The 25,645-nt window shown below is 32.7% G+C and overlaps 1 protein-coding gene across 1 annotated transcript in view; it reads left to right on the forward strand.

Annotated features, from left to right (window-relative positions):
* Positions 1-24,912, forward strand: part of DACH1 (dachshund family transcription factor 1) — a 423,674-nt gene extending 398,762 nt beyond the window's left edge. The window contains exon 11 of the mRNA XM_041731156.1: positions 22,103-24,912. Within this exon, the coding sequence (XP_041587090.1) occupies positions 22,103-22,140 (38 nt within the window). The 3' untranslated portion in view covers positions 22,141-24,912. The remainder of the gene's footprint in view (positions 1-22,102) is intronic.
* Positions 24,913-25,645: the final 733 nt, after the last annotated feature.

The following is a 25,645-nucleotide window of genomic DNA, read 5'->3' on the forward strand; positions in this document are numbered from 1 at the left end:
TCCTAGATTGACAATATTTCCTGGCAGGAGCTATCCAGTTCCAACTTTATTCTAAGTTTGACTGCTGGAGATTTGCAGCAGGGGCTTCTCCTCTCACAAACTGAGATCATAGTGAAGACCAAAAGACGTGCCTTGGAAAGCATGAAATTCAAAATTTCATCAAGTGCCAAATAGTACAGATTCATGAAAGCTAGGGAAGAATGTGGGGAGGGAGCCCAGAAGTTAAACAGACATAAGGAAAGGGAAATTGATGATTCGTTAATGGCATTCTTTTTTTTTTTTTTTGATGTAACAGTGATACAGAACATTCCAAAGAAGAACATCAATTAACATTTTCTAAAGCAATTTCAAGTTTGCACAGCTTTTTCACCTACATTGTTTTTGTGTATTTTCACCGCAAGCCCATTTTATATTTGAGAGAAGTGAGGCACACAAACACAAAGCAGATTGCTTGGGATCAAACTGTGAACTCAGGACCTCTGAGTCCGCTTGACTCCAAATGCCTTGCTCCTATCTGACATCAATCTTTTTATCTCATGATAATTTATGAAGTGGCTATGAGTGGCTAAGCCCGATAATGAGGGTGGCATCAATTTATAAGGATTAAGATTCGAAATGCAAATATATAGTTCTTTCCTTGTAAAGTTTAGTAATGAGATAAAATCAATTAAATTGACTTTGGTTTCCTCTAGGATCATCTTTAGGGTAGTAAAAAGGCATTTTCATTAGACAATGGATATTTCTTAGCCCTCCAACCATTCTCATGATTTGCAGTTTCTCATGAAGTTTTCCCTAATATAAAAAAGAAAAATTAAATCCATTAGGTTACAGAAATAATTATTAATTGGTTCCAAAATGAATGCCAATACAGATTTTTTCCTTAACAATGATAATGTATTTAATAAATAACTTATTTCTAAAGGATTAAAATTTAACATTAAGATGACTTAGTTCTAGGAGACCAGTGGTAGAATGAGAGCCATAATCTACTGTCAAAACTACCATTCATTAATGTTGTGACCCTGGTAACTCACTTTAACTATTAAGACCTGTTCTATTACTGATATTTCTATCCTATTACAAAGACAAAGACATTTAACTTTTTATGAGTATAGACACACAGGTTACACATGTGTGCAAAGATACATGGATTCTGGATTCTGGCTGCCTAGATTCAAATCACCACATTGATTTTTATTACCTGTAAAACACAGACTGCGTAATTAAACTTTGTGATTTCTGGAGTTCCTAATCTGTAAAACACAAATAATGATCACAATATCCACTCACAGAATTGTTATGGGATTAAGTGAATTAATATATGTAAAGAGCTTAGAACAGTACTTGGTAGAGACTATATGCTAAAAAGATTTTGCTATTTTTCAATTATGCACAAATTGAATATAATAATACTTGCAACAGTATTCATTTTGGTAAAAATTAAACATGCTTAAGATACTAAAATTATTTTAAGCCATTAATTTTTTTCCATATGTGATACATCCTTTTTCTTTTAGCATGTTTTAAGCTATAAAATGCAAATTTTATTTACCAGATTTTCCAAGGCATTTAAAAAACTAATGACAGAGAGTGAATTTCAATATTTAAGGCAATTTAAATAATATGGTTTGAGGAGATTTATTTGTAGCCAAATATTCTGTATGATTATTTATTTTTTTCAAATTAAATAAAAGATAAACTAGTTATTCTTGACTCATTTAGGATGGAAATGTTAGAGCTTCTTAATTTTTTTATTATATTTGGCAAATTTCTCTTAATATGGTTTGTATTTTCATACAGTGTGGAGTAACTGCAGATTCTTCTAATTCATATATAATCATACTCGAGAGATAGTAAATCTCCACTTAAGCTTACTAATTACACCTATAAAACCATGAATGATGGCTACAAATTATTGGATCTGACTCTCATTCTTTATTTATTTCTCCCTGGGAGAAAGAGCACTGGATGGGGAGATTTTAGACCATAAATTATTACCATACATAATCAGGTTTGCTGTGTTTAACTTTGATTCCGTACCATGATTTTATATTAACTGATGAAATTTTCATTTTAACAGATTAAGAACTAATTATTGGATTTCCATGATAAAATGATATTTACTTATAGTTATAATTTCAATGTCTTCATTTTTTCATGATTTTACTGATTAATATAGTTCTAGGTCTATTTTTTTCAAGTTGCCATAGTTTTTTGACTACTTTCTGTAAGTTCTCCAGCAGCATTATATGAAATGTTGCAGTGCAGCCTTATCCCTAGTTTAAGTGTTGGAAATGGAGAAGAATTTTGCAAATGAGAAAAGAAGATTAGATATAAGACAACAGGAGCAGAAAGTACATTCCTCTGCTAAGTCTAACAAATGGCTCTGGGTTCCAGCCCAAGTGGGACCATAAACTCAGTACTACCATGTCTTTTTTTTTTTTTCCTGAAGGAACTAAAAAATACGTATTTTACGTAAAAAGTACAGATTTTAAAAAATACTGTGGAAACCTGAATAAGATAAATTTTTATTTACAGTCTTTGATAATAGTGAGAGAAAATCTCAATCCAAAAAAACCCAGATTATGTCAACACATAAACCAAATTGAAAATAGAAATTAAGTCACAGGTATAGAGAACATTTCTCTAAGCTTTTGAGAATGAATGTAATGACTTTTCCTAACTGCTTTGATTTCAGACATACATTTGAGATAGAATTTTGAGATCCACTTGCCCACATTTTTCTTCAAATTTCTGCAATTCAGGCAAATAATTGATATGATTATTGTAAAGGATTAAAAATGCCCAGTCACTTAGTTTGTAAATTCTAATTATACTTCTTAAATTATTAGAATGAGAAGTCAAGAAATTGCAAAAGATACTTTAATGTAAAGCGTTGGTAAATTACATACTATATCTCATAGTCTGTGTTTCCCTAAGAATTCATAGTCAATTCTGGTTAACAGATTCCCAAGACTCAGTGAATGAAAAGAGTGAAGTAAATATGGTAGATAAAAGAAAAGCATTAATGGCATGACATTCATATGCATATGCTCTATCTTTTGGAATAAATTTCTTATAAATCTTATTTCTTCCAGGGGACCTTACTGAGATTTGTGATATATTTGTGCCAACTTTCCAAGGGTTGCCAGCAGCAGAATCAAAATATTTCTCCATATCATATTATTCCACTATTTGTAGATATTTCATTGTAGTCTTACAGTAAGATTTTTAAATGCAGGTAAAATTTAACTAGTGACTTAGTGCTCCTTGTTACATCTCCCAATATAGCAAATGAAAGCAGTAAGCCATTGTACTGAAGTGATTTGAGTTTAAATTAAACAGAAACCTCAATGGCTCTCAAAAAGTTACCCTTGTCAGATCATCAGCAAACTATGGTTCAACACCCAACAGGTCATCCAGCCAAAAGAAGGCTAAAAAATATGAGCTATCATGTTAGCAGGAGAGCAAATCTCTTTTTGATACAAAGCTGGGAACAGTACTTAACTTAGTTTTCCACATTCTCTCATCCCATAATTTCCTGTCCACAATAAAGTCTCAACTAATTCCAAAAATACTGATAGCATTTATCTACAGAGTAGAAATGTTATGAAAATTAATACTTGAGTGCTTATAAAGAAACATACCAAAATTAGGTAGAATTTTTAGGATGTTTATATACTTAAGTTTTAGTATAGCCAGATTTTTGTGTTTTTGTTTTTGATGAGTCACATATGAATTGATTTCTAAGTTAATGTTTAAATATTTAGTTGATGGGTAATTGCCCATTTTGATCTCTAGTGCGGTTCTTGGTTGCCTTGTTTTAAATAATATTTCAACATGTGATTCTATTCCTTTGTGAGAAAATTGGAACACAGACATTTATTTAAACCCAGCAATTCACATAGAAAGGCTGTGAATTATCACAACTCAATAGGCTCTTGTGCAAGTTGCTGGTACAAAACAAAGGAAATACAAAAACATTTCCAATGATTTTCTTAATGTTAAAATTTATAGCCAACAAAGTGGTGAAATTTTATGTCATTATTCAAAGATATAGGCTTTTATATTTTAACACTTTCAGGAACTTTAACATGAAATATTAGGGAACAAGTATACATGCAATTTTAACAATATTCGATGCATCAATGACTGTTTAGAATTCTGAGATTGAAAATAATGATATTTTTAAATATTTATTTATTTATTGGGGGGGGGGTGCAGAATGAGAGGAAGCTTCCAGTGGACTTCATGCTGAGCATGGAGCCCAGTGCAGGGTTCTATCCTACAACCCTGAAATCATGATCTAAGCTGAAGTCAAGAGCAGCTTAACTGACTGAGCCACTTGGGTACCCCCAAAATAATGACTTTGATTATTGTTTTTTACTATTGGCAGCATTTATAATTTCTGAATGAAATGAGTTAGCAATGTGACAAACATGTGAATATATAAAACTAGGCATTTTTAAATTATTTTTGTGCTTAATTTTAAGTTTTGTTTTTTCTTTACTGTGGTTTCCGTATTGTCTCTCTCTAACCACTAACTGGAGGTCCACATTTTCATATGGTTAGGCTAATAAGTAAGTAAGTAAGTACAGAATACAAATGAAGAAATTTTTAGAATCTCCAGAAATACAAATTTAAATTTTAATAAAACTTCAGAATCACTACTTTCATCCCTTTCAATTAAATATTTTTCATCTGACATCTCTTCTTAAAACCCCTCTGTCCACTGTAATTGCTATAAAATCTTCACTGCAGTATGGAATGGAAAGACTGATATAAACTTCTTCTGAGGATCATCTTGTGAACAGTTTGGGAGAACAAAACTTAAAAATGGCTGTCTGTGAAAAATGATTATCATTTAAAAATATATATCTTCTTGAATTTTCAAAGTTCATATTTAGTATGTTAAACACTCTACAAGGCATGCATTAAAGTTGATATATTGCACTTAAAAGTTAAATTAGTACTTGCTAAAATTATCTATGAAACTTTTGAATTGAAAGTAACATCTCATGGGATGAATTTTGGCAAACTGTCTATTGTCACTAATTCTTGATAAATCTATCTGTTGTAACTAATCATTCTAACGAATGCTTATACATCAAATGCTGGGGCCAGAAAAAAATGCAAAACACATTTTATCTTTTCTAGATAATATATAATCTAGTGGGATATAGACATAAATAAGTAGTTCTAGTAGAATATATACTGAGTTAATTCCTTTTGATAAAACTGTGGGTGTCAGGTATCAGCATGGTAGGAAATAAGTCAAATTTTAGTTATATAAAATATGAAATATTTATACATTAAATTTTTACATGAAATCAGGAATTATTTTAACATCAGATATGGTCAAATCATGTACCTACATGTCTCTATATTTAAAAACAAACATTGTCTATAAGCATTTTTGGTAGTCATACTTTGAGGTTTTTCCAATAGAACTCATTTTTTGTGTTGTTGTTTATAAAAACCCACTAGTAAACTTTTGGGAACATGTATTTGAGGCCCAAAATTAATTTAATAGATTGAATCTGAAATTTAGAAAATTTGATTTTTTCCCTTAAATATGCAAAAAATTGATCATTCTCTTTTAATGAAGTACTGCTTTGGTCTAGGACTACTGAAATGTAAACAAAGTACTTTCAGAACACAAGTCAACCAGTTAATTCCAGTTGGGTGATTTGTAAAGATTTTAAATATACATTTGTAAATATCCTCTGAGAAGTTATATTTTTGACATATTTTATATAATTTTTTTCAAAAGAAGAGACATAAATATTATGAGTGTTTCTGAGTATGGCTTTAAAACAAATTCCTAATAATATTTAGGAATATTTATCTGCTTCACTTTGTTTTATATTTTGAACCCCTTGTTTTATATCTAAAATCAATATATTAACTCCTAAATTCAATATAAATATTGCATGGGAAGTGTTGATCTAGAGTGAGAATAAAGAAGAATATAACGAATTCAGAAGTGAGGTAATGCAAATCTAAGTTCTGGTGTTGTGCAAGGAATAAGTGGGAATGAGCAGTGAAGTATAAGGGGAAATCAACTTATAGGACATAGAAAACAGCAGTTGGTAATTTGAAGTAGGTGGACCAGAAAAGAGATCCAGGCCAATGGGGCATTTAGATAGAGATGAAGAGTATACATCCGGGTGAATATGGAGCTGGAACTTAAGTATGAGACAGTTTGACTGTGAAGTCCAGACAAGAAATACAGCTGTGGACACCATTAAGGCCTTATGTTGAAATACAGAATCTCTTTACTCAATCTTAATATTGTTATTCTTCTGATAAAGGCTAGAGTGTCAAGTCATCTCTCCCCCAAGAAAAAGCTATAATAAGAGTAATAAATGCAACATTAAGAAGCAAAGGATGTTCAAATGACTAGGAATTAATACATTTGTCTACCAACCTTGCTTGTAATGAATGACCTAATAATTTTTTTTAAGTAGAGTAAACATTAAGTAGCGCTTTTTTTTTTTTGTATTTTTTTTACTGGAGTTCGATTTGCCAACATATAGTATAACACCCTGCTCATCCCACCAAGTGCCCCCATCAGTGGCCGTCACCCATCACCCCATCCCCCTGCCTACCTCCCCTTCCACTACCCTTTGTTAGTTTCCCAGAGTTAGGAGTCTCATGTTCTCTCACACTCTCTGATATTTCCTAAGTAGCTTTTTTTTTAAATGGCAGTTAGAAAGGATGGATTACTCAGCATTGAATTTTGTTCATTAAAGTGAGTATAATAAAACTGGGACCCCAAAATTTACAGTACTAGATTATATACATAAAATTAGAATAGAGAATGCTAAAAATACATAGCAGTATATTAGATAATTCACATTTTGACTTATTTATTTTGCATCTTTGTTGATTCTGCAGATTTTTCCTATGACAAACTGTCAATTCAACTCTTGCATTAAGAGACATGTATTTTTCATGATATTGTTTCATATGGCAATATGTTGGATATCAGTCCTTTCAAGTAATCAAACTACATTGAATAGAGCCATAAACAAAAAAACGACAATAATTTACTTGTATTGTTAGCTTTCCCTCTGATGCATACATATTCTTTGCAATCGTTTGAACAGTATAATACATTCTTATTTTGATGAAGGGAAAGTAAAAATTACACTTTAGACTTGGTAAGTAAATAAAAAATGCTTGTGTAATAGTGTTTTGAATTATCACAACAAAGTGTGTGTTATGCCAAAATAATACTAGTCCTACACCATATTTTAAGCTTTAGGAGTACCATGATTTTTCAGTACATAAGACATTTGGTAATAAAGTCATCAAATGTCTGGTTAGAGTTGAAGCATTGAGAGAATTCTCATCTGAGCACTGAACTAGCAAAGAACCAGACCTGTTAAAGAGGGCTGATAAAGTAAGCTTTTCATACAGACACCATAATGCTGTCACGGTGGGAAAACAGGCAATATTTATTAATCAAGACTTAAGCAAGTTAATATTCTTATAGCTATACAAGTAAGTTTCCTTAAAGATAGAACCGAGTTTGTCCAGTTGAAATGAATCAAGGATATATATATATATATATTTTAAAGGTTTTATTTATTTATTCATGAGAGACACAGAGAGAGGCAGAGACCTAGGCAGAGGGAGAAGCAGGCTCCCTTCAGGGAGCCCAATGTGGGACTCGATCCCAGGACCCTGGGATGAAGCCCTGAGCAGAAGGAGACGCTCAACCACTGAGCCACCCAGACGCCCCTGAATCGAGGATATTATGATAAAATTAGTCGTTCGTGGTTGAGCAATTTGGTATTGTCTAAGTGCAGCTGTGAGTTAAGCACTAAAAAAAAGTATACAGTTTCTCTGGTGGAAAAATAAAGATTTTATTATAAAGTGGTTTTGACATAAGCCCCAATGAGTTCCTTAAATTCATAATGTCTCTCGAAATCTAACCTTAATTCAGGATATAATGATCTACATGGTGACATAAGTTAATTTTATTCATGTCACAATTGGTAGTGATGGGGAAATAAGGCAATACTGACAGTAACCACAGCCACAAGCTATTAATTCTAATGGAAATAGTGGCCTATGTTACCATGACCCAGGGCAGAATTTCATAGTGGGCATGAAATATACATATATCAGCATTGATCTTTTCTTCCTAAATATATGCACATTTATTATAATATACTTTAAATGTTTATTTGTAGAGTTTTTGTGTTTATTTTTTGAAATTGAATTAAAGAAATTTGACAATCTCATGGAATTTAATATATGCTGAGGACAAATTGGAATTTAAACATAAACTGTAAGTAAGTCCAGAGTGCTCAGATGTGTCCTGAAATTCTTTGTGTCTAGAGACAGAGACAATTTGTAAACTGCAAAGTTATCTATTAACATTGCATATTTTTGTAATAGCACATTCTGGTTCTCTTGTCTTTTCATTGTTTTCCACTTTAGAAAGCATTTAGTGGCTTATATTTGTCATTGTTTGTGGTTGGTTTCATTGATATTTTCCTGATGAATTTGCAAAGAATTATGTCTGTTTCTTTGGAAAATACACAGCATGATAAATAACAGTTTCAAATATTGCAAGATACCAGGTTTAATCAAAATTGAACTTAGCCAATCATCACTACCGATGGAGGGACATTAAAAAGATTGTCTGGCTTCTTCTTCAAACTAGTATCTTTCTAAGTGCTTTTAATAGAGAGATCTAGATTTTTTTTTGTCCTTTCTTTTTTTGGTAATTTGTTAAAAGGTAATAACTTCAGCACTATGGAGCTATACAATTTCCTGGGATGGTTACTTCTGTCACATTGCATCAAATATTTGATGTAATCAGTATTATTCCGAGAGAAGTATAGTACAAGAATTAGACTATTAACAATTATCATTGTTATTTCTGAGGCCACCATATATCATGAAATAAGATCATAAATCTTTATGAAGAACCTATTTTTTATTTCTAGTAGAATCAAATTGCCCTAAGGTAATATAAGGAAAGTTACTACCACTTTAATAGAAGATATACATATTTAATATATATTTATATATGCATAGATATATTTATATATAGGTAATATCTATTTTTAAAAGACAAATCCTCTAAAGTTGTGAAAACATTCTGATTTAGAATAATTTATTCCATTAGTAGCAAATCAGAGAGTTTTTAAAAAGTAGTTTGATGTAGGGACGCCTGGGTGTCTGAGTCAGTTAAGCATTCGACCCTTGGTTTCAGCTCAGGTCATGATCTCAAGGTCGTGAAATCCAACTGAATGGGGAGTCTGCTTGAGATGCTGTTTCCCACTCTCTCTGCCCTTCCTCCCCCTCTGCTCGCTCGCTCACTCTCTCAAAGGTAAATGAATAAGTAAAAATGAAAAAAAAAGATTTAAAAATTATTTTGATGTAGTAAGACAAATACTGTACTGGCGAACACACAGGTTGGTTTTGCTGTTTCTCTGATGTGTAGGCAAGCTTCCAAGAGACCTCACAAAGTGGCATTTGGCTTGATGACTTCACATGAACCAGAGTCAGGTCATCAATCTTTTCTGTGTTCCAGAAGAAAGCAAACTGAGATACTATACTAAAACATACTGTAAGTCACAAGAACTGAAATATTTATTTGTGACATTGACCAGCACATCTTTCTTATAAAGAAAGGAATATTAATTATGTGCTGTGGCACAACAAATTATGTCTAAACTTTGTGGTTTATAGCATTTATTATCTCACAGTTTCTGTATATGAATAATCTGGGAAGAGCTTAGTTGGGTCATCTGCTTAGAGGTCTCTTCCAGGCTACAAAAGGTGTTGGAAGAGACTGCAGTGAACTCTAAACTCAACTGAGGCAAGATCCACTTCTCAGCTTACTCATGTGGCTGTTGGCATGCCTCCCATTCTCAAGGGTGTTGGATTGTTGGTTACTGGCCAGAGACCACCATCATTTCTTTGCCACAAGGACTTTCCATAGGGCAGTTCAATGCATGGCAACCTACTTCAGCAGCTCAACCAAGTGAAAAAATCCAGAGAGAGTGTCTGCCAGCAGGATAAAAGTCAATTGTTTATAACCTAATCTTGGAAGTGACTTTTCTTCACTTTTGCCATATTCTCTTCATTAGAAGCAAGGCGGTGGCTAGCGTCCATACTTAGAGGAGATGTGGATCACACTAGGATTGTGAATATCAGAAGGCAGCGAGCATTACTGTCCTTCTTACAGGTTTCCTACCAAAGTGGCTAAGCAGAAAATAAGCCATCAAATTATCTGGCAAGAATGGTATCGAAATAAGGAGTATCATATAATCAAATATTTTCTAGACTTAAGAATATATCTAAAGGTAGACCAAGTGTGTGCATCACTCTTTGAAGGGAACCTTATCCCTGATTGGTGCCTACATGGGCACTTGCAAAACTTGCCAGATTAACTGCTTTCTCTAGGCTACTTTTTTGGACACTGTTAATTCCCATATTCTTTCTTTAAATGTGATGGTCCTGTCAACACATTTTCTTGCCTGTTTGCTATTCTGTCTCTTTAATATAACTTTACACTTCTCTGGGCTGGTCTCTTGTGGGCTAATTTTAAAATTTAGTGAATAGAGGGCTACCTTATTTAATAATTCTTGTGTAACATGTTACTATTCTTACCCATATACTGTCTAAACAACAGTTGAGGATTCCATTAGATAAGATATAAAGAAAAACTGTTCTCCACAAAAATGTCATTTCTTTAGTTATAACATTTCTCAAATTTATTTAAAAAATTTGAGACCTTTTCATGGAAGTTTGTCATTTGTCAAATTTAGCACTGGGCCAGTATTTTGGCTCAGCATTATATAAATGTGTCAGAGCTCTAGAGATTTTGAACTTTCTTCACTTACAGGTACTTCCCTAAACAAATATAACTTTATTAAATTGCTCATTCAGTCATGCTGGAGAAAATGGAAAAAAAATGGAGAATGGAAAAAAAAAAAGAAAATGTGAGAATTTTATGGGACCCTGGGTGGCTCAGTGGTTGAGTGTCTGCCTTTGACTCAAGGCATGGTCCTGGAGTCCTGGGATCGAGTCTTAAATTGGGCTCCCCGTAGGGAACCTGCTTCTCCCTCTGCCTGTGTCTCTGCCTCTCTCTCTCTCTCTCTCTCTCTCTCTCTCTCTGTGACTATCATAAATAAATATATTAATTAATTTTAAAAAAATTTAAAATCTTAAAACAAGAAAATGTGGGAGTTTTAAAAGAAGACGACTTTCCCCTCCAAACTTAAAAGAAAATAACTGGGCTTTTCAAGAGCTGTTCTTCTAATTGTCACCTTTGTTGTTTTTTTCTCCCCAGAGATAACACATAAGTGTATTCTGAAAACAATTTATTCACTGAAGATTTTGACTGTTTCTTGCAGTTCTGAAGGCTATAAATGCTTAATTTGAAAGATCCGTTTCCCTTTCCTGCAGTATTTTGTTTTATCAAATAAGGCATCACTTTTTTCTAATTATAGACATAGTAGATAATTTATCCCTTCATCATTCAAGTTCAGATATGCCCTCAAATGATTATTTCCTTGCCTATCTGTGTCTTAGTCTTCTTTATTCCAGGAATGAATAGAAGAATGGAGAAAGTAATGAAAGGTTTTTACTATGCTTTACTTTGCTGAAGTTGGGAGGTCTCACCTTCCAATCAGGACAAGGTAACCTAAGTATAAAGAACCCCATTCTCACTTGCTGGTACATTAACCACTGTGATGGTTCTTACTTCTTACTAATGAATGCTTAATTAGAATACACACACACACACACACACACACACAGATCCCTTACCAAAGTAGATCTACCAGCAATATTATTTTTCTTTGTTTACAGAAACAAAACAGAACTTTAAAGAGGTCTGTGTTCTGCTTTTTTATTTGTTTTTTATAAATTTTTAAAAGATAATTTGTGTTTCAGACACAGTTAATCAGAACAGTACTTTCTGTATACCAACAAATGCACATTAGCATACATAGTCCTAACTAACCAACTAACAGGTAATACAGTTAAGCAGACTTCATAAACTTTACAATTATAAAATTACCATTTAAACAAAATGAACCAATAGACCAGAATCCAGCTTATGTCCACACCCTCAGTCCGGTAATTTTCATGAAACTGAACCTGGTCTTTCAGGAAAACTCTATTAAGAAAATCACTAAGTATCCTCTTACTGTCTAATACCTGAATAGGACTTCTTGAAAGCCTTGTTGTTAAGCAGAAAACATTTTCTATGAGAATCCCATCCATGTAGCCAGTAGAACAGTATATATGGATAGTAGAGTGTATGTTCTCAATGAGTTATTGATAAATACGATATTGGTGAAGTATTTAAACTTTATATCATTTAGCAAACTATTTTATTTTTTAACTTGTATTTGAAAGAAAACCATACTCACAGAAAAATTTTAAAAAAACTATTAAAACTTTCATATGTCCTTTACCAGGATTCATCTATTATTAATATTTTGTTCCCATGTGCTTTTTAATTATTTCCACCTGCATGGTATTTTCTAAAGCTTTTGAGCATAAGTTGTATAAATCGTGGCCCTTTACCCACTATGTTTACCCATACATATTTCAGGGAGCATTTACTAAACACAAGGATGTTCTCATACATAAACATAGTATATTTATCAGTTCAGTAAACACTTCATTGGCACAGTACTCTTATTTAATCTGATGTCAAAATTCTGATTTTGTAATTTGACCCAATCATGCCCTTTATCTCATTTTTATACCATTACTGAATCCACATTAGTATCACATATTATATTTATTTGTCATTTTGCTTTAGTCTCTTTGATCTTGAGCTCTTCCTTGGACTTTAAAAAAATTTGTAAAGTTGACATTTGGGAGAATACAGTCTTAATGGAGTGTTCAACATTTTGCATCTGATGTTTCCTCATGATTTGTCTCAGGTCATGTATCTTAAGTCAGTAGATCACCCACACAAGAATATATTTTTCTCAAGGTATTCAGGGGCACACAATATCCATCTTCCCCTTATTTTGTGATGTTAGTTTGATAATTCCTTCTATATATTTTTTATTGAGCACTTACCAGGTTCCAAACAATGTTCAAGGAACTAGTAATATACAAAATATACAGCTGTGACACATAGCTGTGACAGCACTTACGATCTAGTAATATGATATATGGGATCCAAACTCTGTCTCTATGAATATAGGCTGATTATTCACGATTAAAAAATTTTGTTAGAGGGCTAATTTCTAACATTGTGTATTGGAATGGTCTGTTCCCTATTGCATAGATAAACAGTAGAGAGTTGATGATATGATTTTTCTTAATCAATTTTGCTTGGCTGCAGTCATGGAGGTATGCTTTTAAGAACATTGAGTTCCTAAATAGATGTCAATGCATAGAACCACAGGGTCCAGATCTCTACCCCAACTGAGGAAGATTCTTGAGTTGCAGAATAAAAGATCGTTAGTACCCAATAAAACAGAATTATCTTAATCTTGGGTAGTAAAATTACTCTTTGGGTAGTAAATTATTCCAGAGAGTATCATCATGGAGCCTAAAATTGAGGCAAAGAGCCTCTTCTTTAAGAGATTGACAATAAGAATGTCACTTCTCAGAGGAACTGAGATATTTTAAGCGATCTAGCCATTTTGGGAAAAGTATTTTGCCTAGGGCTAGAGTTGACTAAGTAACTCCACACCAGCTGAGATTAGCCACAGCTATCTGTGGATCTTCATATGCCTTCCCTGAACATTCTTCAATCCAACTTTCGTTACTGGTTGTCTAGTTAGCATCCCATTTAGAAAGGATGTGATTAGACCAACTTGCTCAGTGATGATCCTTTCTAGCCATACAATGCCTATAGTCCAGTTCCACCTGCTTCAAATTCTCCAATTGTCAAAGTTTGGGTCTCTCCTTGATTCTGGTGCTTAACTTAAGGTCTGATACAAAGTCCCTTCACATGAAACAGACAGTTGCACTTTTATTGTCTTAGGCTAAAGCTTAGTTACCTTTCAAAGTGTGTATCATAGTTTTAAATGATCTTCTAAGAACTTGTTTTATTTTTATTTATTTATTTTTAAAGATTTTATTTATTTACGCATGAGAACAGTGAGAGAGAGAGAGAGAGAGAGAGAGGCAGAGACACAGGCAGAGGGAGAAGCAGGCTCCACGCAGGAAGCCTGACGTGGGACTCAACCCCGGGTCTCCAGGATCAGGCCCTGGGCTGAAGGCAGTGCTAAGCCACTGAGCCACCCAAGCTGCCCCCAAGAACTTGTTTTAAATTAGACTGTGTTCTGTCATTTACTTTTTTCTTTGAAGGGAACCGAAAAATTTATAAAAGTTTTTGATAATACTTTTTTGTCTTCATTATTAACCACTAGAGATTTACTTCATATTAGCCTTTTAATAAACATGAGATTATCTGCTCTGATTTCAAATGAGCTGAGCCATATTGTTCCATTAGGTAACCCATAACCCCCTGCGTATACCAATATATTTGGCTAATATATATGGAATACACCTGTTGCAACGCTCTTATATACGAGGTCCATGCCCACTCTTTAGAAGAGAATCAGGTACTTACATGGAGCATTCAAAAGGAATCTGGGATCTAGTCGTCTTTCACTTTGACCCAATTCTGTGGGCCTCAACTTCTGCAGCTACAAACGCTGAGTTACATAAAATTCAAAATTTGTTGCAACTTTTTCAGTTTTTACTTTTTAATTATATTTGAACATAACCTTGAATATAACTTCTGGAAATCACTTAGGCTGTTATTAGCTGCATTTCATGAGAAGAAATGATATTTACTCAGAATCCTCTTGTAAAAGGGCCTGTGCTGAACATCAATCTCTCTTAAAATATTTCTCATGTTAAATGTAGACTTTGTGTCTCTGCTTCTTTGCTTTAGCAGTTGCAGAATGTTCTTACTCTAAATATAAAATTATATAAAAAAAGCAAGAAACAATATTTTCTTTAATTAGCTTCTTCCTTTGGGGGTTTTAGAAGAGGGGTTATGACTTGACAAAGATCCTTCCCATCTGTTCCTGTTTGTTTGCTTTTATTTTGACTTCCTCTCGTTGTCTTATCAAATATCACATGAATCATTAACATTTGTTTTCATCACTTGTTTTGGTTTCTCTTACTTCACATGATTAGGACATTATGTTGAGAGAGGCTCAAGGCTAATATTAAACTAATATTCTTTAAGTAAATATTAAACTTTCTGGATATATCATCTTATATGTTTGCCCTTGGTTATGTTAATATTTTCCTCAGTTCTGGAGTAGTGAGATATATATACACATACAACTGTTTTGTGAGAGCAGCAAATTTTGTTAGATTATAGGTGTCTGGAATATAAGTTTTGAACAAATAGATGCCATTTTTAATCAAGCTACTTCCTAACAGGAAATGTAATTTATTAAGCCCTTTGTACAAAAGACATGTTAGAGATTTTGTGGATATTTGCAAGGAAGTTCTGTTCAAAACTAGAATATACATCTATTTGTATATAATGTGATATCTTTCACTAGCATACTCCCTTATTAATGATTTCACATAATTTTCATACAATGAAAGAACTGGATTTCAAATGTCATCCAACTAAACAATTTGAAATTGTTCCAATTTGTATGCTATCTTCTAATATAAAAATCTTGTTATATAGTGTGATTGTTATTGAACAAATTTCATTAGTTTTAAAAATAAATAATCAAGGTATTCAATACTCTAGTTTTAAAGTATATATAGAATGAAAGCTAAATTTTATATCTGTCTATATGTATTAGACATTACCAATAACTACATATAATAATACCTGCAAAAACATTACAGCAAAATAGTAAAATTAATACCTGAACCCAAATCAACCAAAATTAGAAATTTTGTGACAGATCCCCTGTCTCTTCCTCCTTTGCCACAGCAAATGATATACTTAATATATAATTAATATTATATATTATACTTAATATATAATATTCCTATATGTACCATCTGAGGGCTTCAACTGTATTTATTTATATATTTTTTGAGAGCGGTCAGGGAGAGAGAGAGAGAGAGCCAGGAGGGTCAGAAGGAGATGAAGAGAGAATCCGAAGCAGGCTCTACCCATAGCATGGAACCTAATGTAAGGCCCCATTTCAGGACCCTGAGACCATGACCTGAGCTGAAATCAAGAGTTGGAACCTTAAGTGACTGAGCCACCCAGGTCCCCCAGCTTCAACTTTAATATTAAAGGCTGAGATCCATTTTTACAAGGGATTTTTAAAAATTTTAAGTCATTATCTATAGATCTAAATCAGCATAGTAACAGTAAATATACTAAAATTTACACCTGCAATAAGTTATTCCATGATCTAGCTACTTTCTTATACACCAAATTATAGCTGTAAGCATCAAATCACAATGAACTTTGGAACTATTAGGAATTTGTAATTTAAATAGTTTCATTCACTCCCTACTCCCAAATGCTTTTAATTAGAATAGACTTTTTAATTAAATACTCCCATGCCCAAAGTGTATCTTGATGATTTTTCTGTCAAATCAACCTCCCATACAAAAGCAAATAATCATAGTGTTAAAGGAAAGATATTTTGTCTGAAACCAAACCATCAGAATTCTAGTTCTCATTTCAATTTATTCAGTTGAAATTCTGCATACTGAAAGAATGCAGAATCTATTCCTTGCTGTCTTGGGGAAGATAGCAAGGAATAGATCCACAGGGCAGGCAGGCTAAAGGTACTGAGAGTCAAGCCCTTACCCCTCCAAGTCAGAGGCATGGTATTTCCTGCAATGAGAGTCCACTACTTATTAAAGAAAGGAAATGTAATGGACTGGATGTGAAATTTGGGTTCATACACATATCAAATACCTGCACTTTTATTTGCTAGCTCTGTGAAAATGTGCAAGATACATAAGTTTTTCAAGCTTAATAGCCTACTTCTAAATGGCACTAAGAAAGTGCCCGGGTGGCTCAGTCAGTTAAGCATCTGCCTTTGGCTTGGGTCATGATCCCAGGTCCCTGGGATGGAGATGGAGATGGGCTCTCTGCTCAGTGGGGAGTCTACTTCTCCCTCTCCCTCTCCTCTGTTGCTCCCTTCCCCCACCCTGCTCATGTGCTCTCTCTCTCTCTGTCTCTCAAATAAATAAATAAAATATTTAAGAAAAGGTAAAAGGCACTGAGGAGATATATTTTGTTGAGTTGTTGGGAAGTTCAGGCTTAAAACCTATAAAGTATCTTGAACACAAATGCCAGAAAATATTAGCTATGCTACTAATAATTATTGCCTTTATTGCTAATTTACTTGATTTAAAAAAAAAAACTCTCATCCATTTGAGGTATTAAGGGATAATTTTTTGGTAAACCTGGCCCAGCAACAAGAAGAAACAGAAAACATGTTTTTCTGTGGTCAACACGTGCAGAAATAAATATAGTACAAAAAATAGTGGATAGGTGTTAAGATTATCTAGTTAGAAGGTAAGTATAATGTACAAAGGGCAGCCCTTAAAGCAAAATACATAGATAAGACCTCTGAGTTTTCAGATGCAAACAACACACACCTCTGAATAACAAGTCTTAGCCATGGAATGACCTTCGTCTATAGCTTGTTTTTGTAGAGCCTTCTCTATGGCCCCATGGCTTTGCTTGCTGTTGAAAGACTCAAGAAAGGGAAATATTGAAACCATTATTATATAACATAAAAACGTAGCTCAGTGTGAATTATGGGCCCATATATCTTTCCTAGCACCCTTGCCATTCAACTTTTACTCAGGTGGTTTGTTATCAGAAGCCTGAGATAGACCCATAGTCCTATAATTCAGAGGCTTGTTGTTAGCTCTCTAGGTACATACAAATGGAGATATTTGCTGTGGCTTTCAGGACCAGTATAATTTCTCCAGAACAATATAAAATTATTTTTTTCCTTACAGACTTTCAATTATCCGTAAGTATGTTTCAATAAAGATGACAAAATTATAAAGTAGAATTGATTTGAAAGTTAGGCTTTGTGGTCGAAAGGAGAGACAGTTACTCTCCAGGGTCTGTCTGTGCCTGGTGTATATCTGCTTCTAGTTAATTCTAAGGCAGATAATCTCTGATGCCCAAGTATTATTTAATCATGGAAATGCCTTAACTGTAGCAGGTGGGATCTATTTTATAGCTGGCATCTTTAATGCTTGATACATTTGTCCATCTGTTAGGAACATTAGTCAAAAATGCAAGGAGACATTTATTAAGAGTAGAATTATAGTAGATAAGATACTGAGAATATAAATATAATGTATATTATTTTTATAAATGTATTTTATATATGACCTGTGATAAAGATGCTTTCAAAATAAATATCATTGTTATATTTTTTAATGAATATAGTTTCATTTTAAAATTTAGTTTTAAGGATGCCTGGGTGGCTCAGTTGGTTAAGCTTCTGACACAATTTCAACTCATGTCATGATATCATGGTGGTGAGATGAAGCCCTATATGGGGCTCCATGCTGGGCATGAAGCCGGTTTAAGATTATCTCTCTTCCTATCCCTTCATCCCTCCTCCAAAAATAAAATAAAATAATAAAATAAAATAAAATAAAATAAAATAATAAAATAAAATAAAATTTAGTTTCAGGCAGACATTAAAATGCTAAAGGTAATTATTTTTGTCATATAAGCATATTGATTTATTTCTCCAAAAGTTTGTTATTTGAGACTGCATAAAATTTTTAAGGCAAGCCTCATGCTGAATGCTGTCATTCTAATACTGATGGGATAAGAGATATGGATGCTACTTCTGTGGTTCTCAGTTGTGTAGTAGGCTCCCCAGATGTAACTTCAAAGTGAGACAAATGCTAAGGAGTTCATTCCTAGGATGCTTATATTAAAGAATAAATAGGAGCTCTCTATCTAGAGAAGTTCCATATAAGGGAGCAGAAAAATAAACAGGGAAGGAGGAGGTATTTACCTTCTAGATTTTATAAGTAAGAACAGGCCTGAATATTCCAACACAGTACAGAGCTTGGCATGTCCTAGAATGCAAAGGAGAGCCAGGGTCATGGAAGAGGGGAAAGTGGTAATAGATAAGATTAGAGAGGAAAATATTGTATCAAATTATGTAGCACCTGGTAGGCCTTGGTGAAGAATTTGGCTAGTAAATCTCTCAAAACAAGTATTTACGCTCAGTGAATTATTTTTGGGTAACAACTCTTTGCTGCTAGAATCTTTCTACCTATCAGGCTGTAGACAGCATGGAAGATTCAAAAGCTGTTTTTCAAGATTTTATTTTTTTTTCTTTTTCAATGTGCAAAGATTTTAAAAAATCAAAACAAACCCTGAAATGTTAATTATGAGCAAATACTTTTCCATAGATATTGTGAGGTAATTTGAATTTGGGGAAAGTTGTCCCCTTGTCTAGTGCTAGGAAACATTGCCTTTTTTTTTTTTTTTTTAAGGTAAGAGTGGAAATAATGCTCTCAACATAATTATATATAGCAGAAATACTGAGACAGTTCAAAGGATAAAGAAGTAGGGATGAAGTAATTAAAGGTTAAGACTTAGAAAACTTTGGTAAAAATATAGTATTCCTTCAGTTGCTTCTGAATCCTCTATGACTAGATTTTTATAAAATGTGTTGCCTTACATAGTAAAAATCATTATGATCAAAGTTATCCCTAAAAAGGTGCAAATTTTAGCCACCTGGTACTAAGTAAATGAAAAGCTGAAAATTTAGCTTATTTTTATAAATACCAAGTTTATTAGGTTTATTTCTAAAGTGAATAATTGAAATTCCTGCTAAGCTAAAACTAAAAAGTTATCTATATATCTATATTTATATCTCTAATGTAAGTGAGAAAAACATAGTTTTGTCCCACGGGTGGGTGTAATCAAGCAAACAAGAAATCAGACCATGTTCCATGCAAAAACAATAAATATTTCATAATATGTTAATATGATACTGTTGTATCCTTCGAAAGAAATTTTCATTAAAATGTTATGACTTTGATTTTGGTATTAGTTTAATACTTGATTTAGGAAATTTCTATCTTTATTGAATATTATCACAATGGCTACTTGGGAGCTATAGTAATATTTAGCATTAATGAAAGATTATTGTTACTGACCATGAAGTAAAATGTTTTTAGACAACATTTCTAAGGTGATTATTGAGCATAGTTTTGCATGCCTTTAAGTCATGGCTCAAAAATAGTTGGTTTAATAATATATTTTCATTTGTGAATCTCAGATAATATATATCCAAGTGTGTATGCCACTTAGGGGGAACAGATAGTCACTGTCATTATTAGATGTTGTATATATTAAAAATAATGTTGATATATGATTATTGAACAGGGAAGATAAGGATGTTTAGAGATCCTAATAAATAAATAATGATATTAATAACAATAATTTAATAATAATGTTATTAATAACAAATAAATGTTATTATTAAAGTTGAATTGGATTAATTTTATTGAGGTAACCAATACTTGATATATCTTATTAGAAATTAGCCAGTATGAGATTGATATGATGGACATTGGTTTTCATGCTGTTGAAGGCAAATGGTGGATATTGGATGTTAAGAATGTAATATGTTAAATATATATTTTATTTATTTCAATATCTACTTCGTGTAAGTCTCACAAAACTTGTCTCTGATTCATATGTATAACAAATATTTATTGAACATGTACTAGGTTTGGGGGATATATCAATGAATAAAACAGAGTTCTATGATGTTTTAGAGGTCATATTCCGACTGTAGAGTTTAAGCTAAAATCAAACAGAATAGGGATGTAAAATTTGGGCACACCAGTATTTCTATGAAGTAAAAAGTGGTTTAACATTGGTTTTAAGTTCCTTATGAGTTACTGTGTCTACTATATATTATGTGAAAGAATTCAATGAACTTAATGTTGAAAGTGAGAGCTGCACATATTTAGACTGTATTTTTCTATTTCCTGGATTTATTGTAGATTGTTTATTTATATTTTAACACTATCGGTCAGCTACCAGTCATTTTGCAAACATTTATGGCAATATTCAGTTTTAAAAATGCTTGGAAAAATTTTCTTATTACCTTCTACTGTAGATCTTATAAATTGGAATTTAGATATATTTTATACAAATATATCCAAAATTTAGTCCACACCACAAAGTTGGCAGCTTGAAGCATGCTACATTTGAGAAATGAGCTTACATTTTGTTTTGTTTTTCCTCTGGATTTTTAATTTCCCATTTCTTTTTTTTTAAGATTTTATTTATTTATTCATGAGTGACACAGAGAGAAAGGGAGGCAGAGACATAGGCAGAGGGAGAAAAGCAGCCTCCTCACAGGGAGCCTGATGTGGAACTTCATCCCCAGATCCCAGGATCACGCCCTGAGCCAAAGGCAGACATCAACCACTGCTGAGCCACCCAGGCGTCCCATAATTTCCCATTTCTTATTTCTGTCTCATTCGAATGGGATTATTGCATGTGTCCAATATTTGATTTGCTTTTTCACGTAACCGTGGGTTTCTTAATTGGTAAAAGTTGAGTAATATATTTCCGTCTTAACATTTAATTGTTTGGCTAATTTCACTTCAAGGAGGAAAGACTATATAGTTCCTTGACAGTGATGAAATAACCTAGATGGCTTTCATATAAGTAGCAACAAATGTGCACAATAGGTACATTAAATGGTATGCTTAACAACACTGCTAAGGAGTGAGGTGGGAGCTCAGTCTGTCGTGATGGAGACACACCTGAGTGCATTCAGAGAAAATTTGGTTCTGCAAGCTTGGAGGAAGGAATTGTCATTCAACAGAAATCAACTAGCTTTGCATATCAGTAACACCCACACACGCATACTCTTATCTGTTTTCTGAGTGCTCTCAAACTGATATCAAAATAACAAATATATATTTATGAGAACTAGAAATTCTGTATTCCTTCTGATCATGGAAACAACATAATTATGAAATTAACTTTAAGGATATGTGGAAAACGTTACTTCCTAAACAAGCGAAAATCGAATAAAATCTACAAATTTTATACCAGGCTACTTGCTTTTTATATTCATAATTGTCCCCCAGATGTCATGAAATTAATTATTTCTTTATTGTTCATTTTTAGATGGAAGACTGTATTTGAAAACTACTGTCATGTACTGAATTTTTCCTGTTGAAGAAATCCATGTTATAGTAAAGAACTTTGCAGACATTCGTCATTGGAAAGTTCGGAAAAAATAAAGTCCTTTTAAGGGAACTTCCTCAATTTTGTGTATTAATGTTCTTTAAAAGTTTAAGTATTCTACAAAAAAAAAAGTTTCCTCCATTGATTTTCACCTGTGGTTCATACCAGAGACCTGAGAATGTTTGTAAATGTACAAGTATCAAACTTCTTACAGTTAATAACACTGCAACTTTGCTGCTGGACACTTGTATACAGAGTTAAAGGCAGGCCTGAATAAGGCCTGGCTTTGTTTTTTTAATGGAATGAACCATTTTCCTCCTCTGAAAATTCTGGATCTGAGCACATCAAAAGACTCTTGTACCAGTGATCACTCAGACCTTCAGAATTATGTCCTCCAGAAACCAGCAAGAACACTTGGAAATGAACTTGTAGGGGGCATAGAGGATTCCTAAAAAAACAAAAAACAAAAAACAAACAAAAAAAAACAAAAAATAAAAACAAAAAAACAAAAAAAATCAATAAATCAAAGAGTAATATTCTATTACATTCGATTTTAAACTAATTGTGGGTTTTCTCCTGAAGATTTTTTTCACATACTTCCAAAAGACCAACAATTGGATGTTGACAACAACCCAGTGAAATAACATTTTGCATATCTGAAAAGAAGCATTGAATATAAGCCAAAAGGTTTCACTGAAGGTCTTTTTTCTTAAAAAAAAAAAAAATAAATGTAACATGTTTTCATTCCAAACTGGTAGTGGCATATAGATTTTAAAATAATAATGATGCTTCTTATTCAAACTGTTGGTCACATGTACAGTATATAAACATAAAACATACAAGGAAGGTATTATGTATGCAGTAGTATACTAGAGTTTAGGAAAATGAGAATTTTAGAAAATATGTTTTGTCACCCTGTTAGTCAGAAAGACACCTTTCTGGTTTTAACGCATGCAGGCATGTAAATATTTGTCTGGAGTCACAGTATTAATGAATGAGATCTTAAGCATCTGGTGACATCAGAACTCTGTGTCAGCCACTTTTATTTGTATATTGAACCCTAGTTAGTGCCCCAAACTGCACTATTGAGAATGGATTGTGGCTGAACAGTAAATCAAAACACCAGAAATATTTTTATATGTTAATGTCATATTATGTTAATGTTGCTGAAAAACAAAACCTAACAAACCCTTGATGTATCAGTCCAATACCATGTAGCGCTGAGTGATAAAGTTAAAATGTGTTGTGCTTCCCCCCCACCCCGTCAGAGGGAAGGGTGCCTATGTGTTATTTTCACTGTCTTTTTGAAAGTTACAGTATGTGTTTTCACTTTTGTGCAGATAACTGGAAGTAAAGCTGCAAACAGTGCTTATTACACACTGTAGTTACCTTCTCTTTGTTTTTATTAATCTGGAGTTACACCTTTAAAGACTGATATTATGAATCAGGACGGTCGCTGTGCATTTTATGATTTTGCTGTCATCTTAAAATTTTCTGATCATAGCATTATTTATTACCATAAAGAGCAAAATCCCAAATGTCCAAGAAAACTAGCTTAAAAATGTTTAAAGATAGTTCTGATTTGGTACTAATCATTTGGCTAAGAGAGGAAATTAACATTATAGATACTCTGGCACTAAGCTTCTATAGTTTTTAGGTCTTCCTTGCAATACTGGAACATATTTCTTTTGTGTAGTTTGCTATTAACCAGCTAAGTCCATTTTTTACTACAGTAAAAAAAAGTTATATATACAGTTCCTATTTTAGCTTGCTTGAAAGGGAGCAATATTTTTATTTAAAATACTATTAGTAAATGCTTTGTAGAAACTTGGTTTTCGAAGCATAGTTTTTCCATAGCCATCTTTTGTTGTTTGAGCACAAGAGATTCTATTCCTCGTTGTATTTCTTGCTTTTCCCTGTATGCAGTCTTTAAAGGATTACAACACTTAAAATTGGAGGGACTTGTGGCAAGCTTTTGAATCATACATTTTTTAAAAGATTTTTTAAAAAGCCTACAACTTACCTAAGTAGTAGAATCAGCCATTGCTCTGCTCCTTGCATAGAGTCACCTGTTAAGTAGGTTAAATAGTTTTAAAATGCATACTTTCAAGACCTTTGAGAATGCTTTAGTGTTTGGTTGGTATAAAAGGAATTTTAGCAAGAATTAAAGAAAGAAGCTATCAGCTATATGTTAAGAGAGAATCTTACTAACATGTTGTAAATATTACAATTCATGAAATGTTATTTTAAGTCTGTAACTTAAGTTTTTTCTCCTTTTTTAGTTATACAGGTCGGTTTGAAATTTGTTTTTGTTTTTGGGTTTTTGGTTTGTTTGTTTGGGTTTTTATTTTTTTGGTATAGACAAGTAAAATTGTGCCCATTTTATGGTTTCCATGCTTTTGTAATCCTAAAAATATTAATGTCTAGTTGTTCTATATTATAACCACATTTGCGCTCTATGCAAGCCCTTGGAACAGAACATACTCATCTTCATGTAGGACCTATGAAAATTGTCTATTTTTATCTATATATTTAAAGTTTTCTAAAAATGAGAAAAGGTTATTACGAATTTTGTTGTACAAAATCTGTACAAAAATCTGTTTTTACATCATAATGCAAGAATTGGAAATTTTTCTATGGTAGCCTAGTTCTTTGAGCCTGGTTTCAATGTGAGAACCACGTTTACTGTTATTGTATTTAATTTTCTTTTTTCTTTTCAACAATCTCCTAATAAAACTGTCTGAAATCTCCCTGTGACTTTATTTACAGTTCGTCTTTATTAAATTTTGTGAAATGCATAGCATTGAAGGAATATTTACTTTCTAATGGGAGGCATCTAAAAACAACATAAGTCAGCTCTTTGCAATGCGAGGGGAACAATGCTCAATGATTTTATTTAACATGCAACTGCTTCTATCTCTAATATGAATTACTGTGCTGAAAAACATCATAAAAGCACACTCTGTAGTTATTGTTTAACAAGCAGATTTTCCATATTTTGTTTCTTGCCAGCTAAGCAAACTGCCCACATATACATGATTTATTTATGTACATTTCTCAGTTTATGAAGCTGTTATTTGTACCCTTTTCCTTTATATTCTTATATTCCCATGATTCTTATTTCACAAAGCTTTGTGCTGAATAATGTAAAGTAGACATGTTGATGGAACAAAATATATTATTCCCATATCTATAAGAGTGTAGATTTGTAACTCTTAGTGTTTTGCTTTCATTCTCTATCATTGGAAAAAATGACTTTAGAAACTTTGAAATTCCAATATCTTTTAATAATATAGACACGTTTTAATCAATCCAAAATGCTGCATATGAACAAATATTGGGTTACTATCTCTGTGAATATTCTAAACGTTCCCAAGAGAATGGAAAATGGATTTTTTTCTGTCAAAAGAAATTATTTCATGAATTAACAAAATATGATTTTCCCTAATAAAAACTTAAAATGTTTGTGTGACCATTACAAAC

This window comes from Vulpes lagopus, chromosome 16 (genome assembly GCF_018345385.1).
Source record: "Vulpes lagopus strain Blue_001 chromosome 16, ASM1834538v1, whole genome shotgun sequence".
NCBI lineage: Eukaryota > Metazoa > Chordata > Mammalia > Carnivora > Canidae > Vulpes > Vulpes lagopus.